The 7,696-nt window shown below is 44.9% G+C and overlaps 2 protein-coding genes across 2 annotated transcripts; one reads left to right on the top strand and one right to left on the bottom strand.

The window, feature by feature from the left end:
• Positions 1-644: 644 nt before the first annotated feature.
• On the top strand, positions 645-4,498 carry tomm40l (translocase of outer mitochondrial membrane 40 homolog, like; the record flags this gene model as incomplete). The annotated part of the gene is made up of 9 exons (XM_079288001.1): positions 645-849; positions 991-1,058; positions 1,231-1,323; positions 1,425-1,526; positions 2,330-2,435; positions 2,586-2,708; positions 2,789-2,865; positions 3,070-3,172; positions 3,655-4,498. 9 exons carry the CDS (start codon positions 645-647, stop codon positions 3,792-3,794), a joined length of 1,017 nt encoding a protein of 338 aa, XP_079144127.1. The 3' UTR covers positions 3,795-4,498.
• A 1,066-nt stretch (positions 4,499-5,564) lies between these two features.
• On the bottom strand, positions 5,565-6,640 carry LOC306791445 (uncharacterized protein; the record flags this gene model as incomplete). Its single annotated transcript, XM_079288165.1, has 4 exons — positions 6,606-6,640; positions 6,458-6,505; positions 6,228-6,378; positions 5,565-6,144 (listed from the first exon to the last, which is right to left on the bottom strand). Exons 2-4 carry the CDS (start codon positions 6,489-6,491, stop codon positions 5,565-5,567), a joined length of 765 nt encoding a protein of 254 aa, XP_079144291.1. The 5' UTR covers positions 6,492-6,505; positions 6,606-6,640.
• Between the last annotated feature and the right edge of the window lie 1,056 nt (positions 6,641-7,696).

Below are 7,696 nucleotides of genomic sequence, written 5' to 3'. Positions count from 1 at the left end.
GTCGTTTAAGGTAATTAAACCAACAACTAATGGATGAGGATGCATTACTGTCGGTGCATTGTGTTTTTAACGCAATCAATTATCTTAATCATACAAAATCCAAATGTAAACATTGCTAAAAATACATCTACTTATTGATTATTTGCACTGCAACTGCTGCACAGGAAGTCCTATCTTATCTGATGAGGGATCAGGGCGTGACACTGCATCTGTGATTAAAATGTTTTCCATTTACAATTGCACAAGTGGAGTTTGAAAGACGTCTGTTACCGGAGCATGGAAAGCCTAATGAAAGACACTATTGGGTTGTTTTATGTGTATTTTGAGAGGATGTCTCTGCCTCTGCTTCTCAGATTTCTTTCCTTAATTTCTGTCTTTTGCGAGTCCCCCATCTTCACAACTTTACATGTTAGATTGCTCTGTTTTTTAATTATCTGGCCTGCCTGCATCAATACAACTGTTATTGATTAGGTATAGTGTGCCAGTAACCTACATCTTAACAGCTCTTAGTATTTTCGCTGATCTTATGTTACTTATCTCCTCTGTTGATGCAGCTGCTCAGACTCAATGGCACTAACAGCCAAATACTCTCTCCAGTCTCTCACCCTCTCTCCTGCTCTATCCCCTAACTTCTCTCTGCCAGAATGGGCAGTGTTTTGGCTGCCAGCTCCCCCAACCCCCCTCCCCCTTCCTCCGGCAGTGCCGCCCCCTCCCCCGGGTTGACTGTTCCGCCAGGCTTCGGGATGCCCCCAGTTCTACCCCCCACTGGGGAAGCCTCGGGACAGGAGGAGGCGGACTCCTCCTTACCTAACCCCGGTGGATTTGACGAGTGCCATCGCAAGTGCAAAGGTGACTGGTGATAATTGAAGACAGCCGTGAGAAGCGTGGTGTGACCTCTTACGCCTCGACTCAAATAAGAATCCACTCAATGATTTACAAACTGGTTTTATCTTTATTATGTGTCTATTCTGCATTTCCTTTTCCCCTCAGAGGTTTTCCCCATGCAGATGGAGGGTGTCAGGCTATTCGTCAACAAGGGCCTTAGCAACCACTTCCAGGTCAGTTAAGTTTCTTTTTACACACACACACTGGAAAAGTTTCTCACTAACTGCTAAACAAAATACAGCCTACGTCTCAGAAGCTCAAATATATCAGACCAATGTAAATTAACTGGCAATGGTTAAAGGGCACATTTTTTGAGTTGTGCTTCTGTTGTGATCTCTGTTTAAGGTGAATCACACTGTGCTGCTGAGCACCACGGGAGACTCCACCTACAGGTTCGGCGCCACATACGTGGGAACGAAGCAGATGGGTCCGGCAGAGGTACGCTGAAGTACAGTCGCAGTGAATCTCCTCTGAAAGGTGTTTTATAGATATATATTCTTTATTTATGACCCGTTACACAAATGCTGGTTTTGGTTCAGTTTTTTCCTGTCGTGGTTGGAGACATGGACAACAGTGGCAGCCTCAACGCCCAGATCATCCACCAGGTGGCCAGCAGAGTACGATCCAAACTAGCCTTCCAGGTAAAGGGTCCCCCTTCAGAACCTTTTCATGCAACTCATTGCTCTTAGTGCTGCAATCTGTTTCTACTTTGACAACATAACCACTTTTATTCCTGTCGATATTCTTAAGGTTTTTACAGAGCGGTTTCTTTGTATATCATTTTATTTATTCAACATTTTCTTACTAAAACGTGGAGGAAATAGTTTATAGGACAGTCGATAATGTTTACTCATTTGTGCAGTGATGAAGAGAGATCCATAATCCCCTCTGTAAAGACCTTTGACTCTAATATGTCAACAAAATGAAACAAGAGGTTTGAACCTGGCTTTATCCAATGTTCAGAGTTCTGTTCTGGAAATGTATGACGATTAGCACAAAATAAAACATAATAAAATGTCAAAAAACCTGAAATACACAAAGTAAATCGAGAGGTCAAAACTCCATCGACAGTTTATAGAACATCTCCGTTGTTTGGACCAAAGCGTTGCGGCGTGTGGCCTTCATCGGGGCCATCATCATCATCATCGATGGGTGGCCCTGATGAAGGCCACATGCACCTCAGAAGTAGGTGAGGTTGTGGCAGAATACTCGACTCTTTCACAAATAGTAATTGTCTTGATGTAAGTCATCAACTGGGGAAGTTTCATGGTGATATCTGTTAAATCAAATGTTTTAGCGTACTCTCCAGCGGTGTCTCCCCTGAAACCAAAACATTGTTTGTTGATGTTACGTCTTCTTTTAAAAGCCGATAACCAGCCGATGTGTCATTGTCACGTCAGTCTGACCGTGCTGTTGACTTTGTCACGCTCCGTCACCTCCTCAGACACAACAAAACAAGTTTGTGAACTGGCAAGGCGACGCTGAGATCAAAGGAGAAGATTTTACTGCGACCATTACTCTTGGAAACCCCGACGTCCTCGTCGGCTCCGGTGGGTCTCCGCTCACCATCCTGTCCTCCAAACACTGAACTCACTTTAAATGCTTTTAATTTTTTTTTTTTAATGTTTCTAATTGAACCAAAAGACAGACTTGTTGTGAACCGGGACACCTCATGCTCACTGCTGTCGTCCCCCTGTCAGGCATCGTCGTAACGCACTACCTCCAGTCCATAACGCCGGCTCTGGCTCTGGGAGGGGAGCTGGTTTACCACCGCCGGCCGGGAGAGGAGGGCACCGTGGTGTCTTTAGTCGGCAGATACACGGGTGAGGTGCAGTCTGTGACGCTTTTGTTTGGTGTCGGTTCGCTTCAACCAGTGTTGACTCGGCCTCCTCCCTCTGTGCAGGCAGCAACTACATCGCCACCTTGACGCTCGGCTCGGCGGGAGCTCATGCTTCATACTATCACAAAGCCAACGAGCAGGTAACTCCGCCTCCGTCCACGCACAATGCAGACAGTTAGCAGCTTTTGATTGAAAGCAGGTTAGGTTGATTCATAGTTCCCTGAGCGTTACGAAGCGAGTCGGCCCTTCAGAACTAAACGCAGCACCAGACCGAATGCTGCGCTGGAGACGTTGTTCTCGAAGCGGCTTCCCTCGGGATATAACCGTCCGCTGCTCTTCAACAGCTGCAGCTCGGCGTGGAGTACGAGGCGAGCACCCGCATGCAGGACACCAGCGTGTCGTTCGGCTACCAGCTAGATGTGCCGAAAGCTAATTTGCTGTTTAAAGGTACGGTGTGCTCTCTGAAACACAAATACGATCATCACCGTGGCATTCATCCTGCACAGGAGCATCACGTTTATCTATTTTTCAGCAGCCATTGTTTGTCATAGATGACAGAGGAAAATAATAATGAATAATAATAATAATATATCCTCATTTATTAGTAGATTTTATATTTTGTTAAATTATTCTAAATCTGGTAAAGTAACTAAAGCTATCAGATGAATATTATGTTGTAAAAAGTACAGCATTTACCTCGGAGTAGAAGTATGAAGTAGCATGAAATGGAAATAAAGTACCTCAGAACCTCAAAATTGTACTTTAGTACAGTATTTGAATAAATGTTGTACTCCATTTGTGCAGAAAAAATATACCTATTTATCGGTTTCTCACTTTTTATTGAGAACTGCGTAAACGGTACAGTAAACGTAAAGCAAAGGTACGTTTTCCCGCACCTAATATTCCGTCTCTCTCCCCCCCTCCTCCAGGTTCAGTCGACAGTAACTGGGTAGTCGGTGCCACGTTAGAAAAGAAGCTGCTGCCGCTGCCGCTCTCTCTGGTCCTCTGCACCTTCCTCAACCACCAAAAGAACAAGTTCCAGTGCGGCTTTGGCGTCACCATCGGCTAGAGCGACCGAGCGGCGGGTCGCCGGCCCGCAGGCCGACCTCACAGAACGGACAGACTCCCCATGGACGAGCAGCCTACACCATGTGCAACGCTGTGTGTGTGTGTGTGTGTGTGTGTGTGTGTGTGTGTGTGTGTGTGTGTGTGTGTGTGTGTGTGTGTGTGTGTGTGTGTGTGTGTGTGTGTGTGTGTGTGTGTGTGTGTGTGTGTGTGTGTGTGTGTGTCCGTCCATCCCATCCCATCACTTCTTCAATCTGTCGCTCCGTTCGACCATCATCGTGTTACTGGTTTCAGAAGGTAGTAAAGTTCGAGGTATATACAAATCGAATGCGTTTAATCCTGTCAGAATCAGACCAATCAGAAACACTGTGATTGGTCAGGAATTTGTTGACTGCGGACTCTCGACGCAAACCAGTAGAAACGCATAAAGAGACATTACAGAACTTTGTTTTCCTCACTGAGTTCAGTGCCTGTCGCTCCGGTCTTGAGTTTTATTCTCGTTTTTTTTATTTTTTTTTTATTTTTTACTGTAAATCCTGTCTTGGCGTGCGGTGAATGAAATTGTTCACAGACCCGTTTACCAGCCAACACTGCATGTCACACAAACATCACTTGTTCTGTTGCCTTTTTTTATGTTACATACATATGGATCAGTATATATATGACCTGTATATACCTCTTGGAAACTGATAAATGCCATTTCTTACAAAAAACCCAAACCTGCACGTCTTTGGTGGTTTCCTTCAGTCTCTGCTGGAGTGTGAGTTCATGTGACGAGTGAGAGTCTGTTTAGAGTTAATAATCATTCCCTCAGGAGATTAAAGGTCTGTGTGACCGCTGTCAGCTATAATAGGAGAGATTCAGGAAACTGAACCAGGAAGGATGACAAACTATAGAGCATGTGTGTTGGATATATGAACATATTTTGATATTAGGATTTAAAAAAATAGGGAAGATTATATGCAGGTGCATCTCAATGAATTAGAATATCATCGAAAAGTGAAACTCATATATTCTGTAGATTCATTACACACAAGGTGACACAAGTGCTTACAGCTAATGAAAACCCAAAATTCTGTGTCTCAGAAAATTTGAATATTACATAAGACCAATTTAAAAAAGGATTTTTAATACAGAAATGTGGCCTCCTGAAAGGTATGTACATTATGCACTCAATACTTGGTCGGGGCTCCTTTTGCATGAATTACTGCATCAGTGCGGCGTGACATGGAGGCGATGAGACTGGCCCTGCTGAGGTGTTATGGGAGCCCAGGCTGCTTTGATAGGGGCCTTCAGCTCGTCTGCATTGTTGGGTTTGGTGTCTCATCTTCCTCTTGACAATACCCCATATGGAGTATATATATATTTAAAAGAGATGATAAGATGATTTGTCCTCCGCTGTGATTTAGTTTGACTGACTTGTGAAATGCATTATTGAACTTGGTGAAGTTCATGTTAGGAAAAAAAAACAAAAACCGATGTATTTTCTTTTTTTCACTTTAGCACAAAGCATTTCACGAACGGAGACGTGAAATTGTGTCTTGTGTATTTTAGTGCAGCTTTATGAATTTGCCGTTAACTGTACAGTCCTAATATAGAAATGTTCTCTGTGTATGAATCGCTCCTGTGAAATAATAATCAGTACTGCATGCTAATTAAGACACCAAAACACTGAACTTGTTTCGTCAGATTTTTATTGAGCAGAATATACATTGGGTCAAGTTGAAATAAATATTTGGTGTGCGGAGGCCTTGAGGCTGGTGGAGGCGTCCGTTTACTGGGTGGTCTTGGAGAAAGACTCCCACAGAGCAGCCAGCTGAGCCTGCAGGTCCTGAGCGCTGGCGTCCAGCTTGGCCCTCAGCTCCTCTCCTCTTTTGGAAAGGTTCTGCTGGATCTCCTGGGTTTTCTGGTTCAGCTGGGTCTCGAAGCTCTGGGTCAGGGGGACCATGCTCCTCTGGAACTCCTCCAGGCTCTGCTCCATCTTCTGCTTGATCTCCTCGGTGAAGGGGACCATCTGGGCCTGCAGCTGGTTCACGCTCTTATCCAGCTGCACCTTCAGCTCCTGGATCTTCTGCAGCAGGAGGACCTTCAGGGCCTCTGGGTCCATGGTCTCGGCGTAGGGGGCAGCGTCCCTCTTCAGCTCCTCCACCTGCTTCTGAATGTCAGCCACCAGCTCCTCGGCGTAGGGCCTCAGGTTGGTGGTCACGGCGGTCAGATCCTGCTCCAGGCGAGCCTTCAGCTGCTCGGCCTTCTGGGAAAACCGGGTCATGTAGTCCTGGGTCAGAGGAGCCACCTGAGTCCGCAGAGCAACCGTGTACTGATTGACTGTGTCAGTGCTCTGAGAGATCATGGTACTGACGGACACAGAGAAGAAAGGTTATTAAAATGAAACGCGTAGTATATTTCTAACGTCTTTAAGCTTCTTTATTGCTCTTACTTCACTTCCTGTCCCAGCTCAGACTGTCTGATCTGCGTCAGGGAGTCCTCGGCGGTGAGTGTCGCTTTAGCAACGTAGTCCCAGAAAGCATCTTTCACCAAATCCAGACTGCTCTTGGGCGGCTCCTGCCACAGGATGTTGGCATTGCAGACTGTGGATAAAAGGCGGCTTTAGTAGAAACCCAGACCGGGTGTGGTTCACCTTTATTTCATAGGAAGAAATTCACTCACCAGAGAAAAGTGCGAGAACCACAAGTACCTTCATGATTGGATTTGACTCTGTTGGATAAAGAAAATGAATGCACAATTAAAACATTGTTTGAAAGTTATACTTTGACACTTGGCTATGAAGTGTTTTAATGATGCTGAGATATGTTACCTTACAGCGAGGCAGCTTGTCTCTTCTTCACTCTGAGTGCGATGACTTGTGGTGTGTGTCCGTTGAGACCTTTTATAGCCATGCTGAAGGGTAAAGTCCTCCTCTATCTGCCCCGCTGGACAGATTCCTGTCACTCCACGTCATAATCTGTGTCATCGCCTTATTGTTCTGTGATACATATTCTCTGGCATCTTAATTGTTGGAAAAACTTAAATAATGTTTTTGTTCAGCCACTGTAATCTAAGCAGCTGGTTCCATGAAGTCTGTGTCCTTGTATGAAACACGCTTCCTCAGCTGTGGTCTTCATTAAGTGTCTTAGTTGTCTTTCTTCATGGCTTCATGTGTTTGTTTACTTGTGACCGGGCCTCAAGGGTTGATGGCAAATATGTTGTGTTCACGTCAGTATATACGTAGGCTGATCTGCAACCATGACGTCTTCCGAGATTAGGATAAGATGAACGTTTACAGAACGAATTATCAAAGAAACGGGTCCAAGATGTCCAGACTTTATGCAAATCATTCTGTTCCAACGCACGCAACGTCTTGTTGTCCTCAGTATGTGTGTCAGAGACGCCAGGTCTCCAGTAATAACGATAATGGATATTCAAGTTGTAGCGAATACATTTTATTTGAAGAATGCAAAATGAATGTGGCATTAATTGATTTTGGCATGTTGGGGGCAGCAAGGCAAGGAGCTGATCTAATGGCTCCTAATCACCTTCTAGTGCTGAAGGAATGTGTCCTAGAACCCGGAAATGAGTTCACTTGTAGTATTTACGGTTCCCTCGTCTCAAAGTCAATACGTTGCATAAATGGGTATTTAGTTATTTTAAAACAAGGTTAAGAGATTTTAACGTTTTTGTTCTACGATTTAAGATACGTCGGTAGATACCCTTTCTGTGAATCTCTACGTGTCATGTTGCTAACAAGCGGCTAAATAGACTACGACTTCCTGTTGGCCTACAAAAGTCATCCCTGCAAAAGTCTGTATCGTTGGAATGAGGAACGTGTTGGCAAACAGTCGCGTCGTTAAACACCCAGCGGATACAGAGCAGTGTTCGCTCGAGTCTGTTCTCCCTCTTTTAGCTCTG

The sequence above is a fragment of the Melanostigma gelatinosum genome (genome assembly GCF_949748355.1).
Source record: "Melanostigma gelatinosum genome assembly, chromosome: 17".
Classification (NCBI taxonomy): domain Eukaryota; kingdom Metazoa; phylum Chordata; class Actinopteri; order Perciformes; family Zoarcidae; genus Melanostigma; species Melanostigma gelatinosum.
The sequence above is the reverse complement of the archived record's forward strand: the minus strand, read 5'-3'. Positions and strand labels throughout refer to the sequence as shown.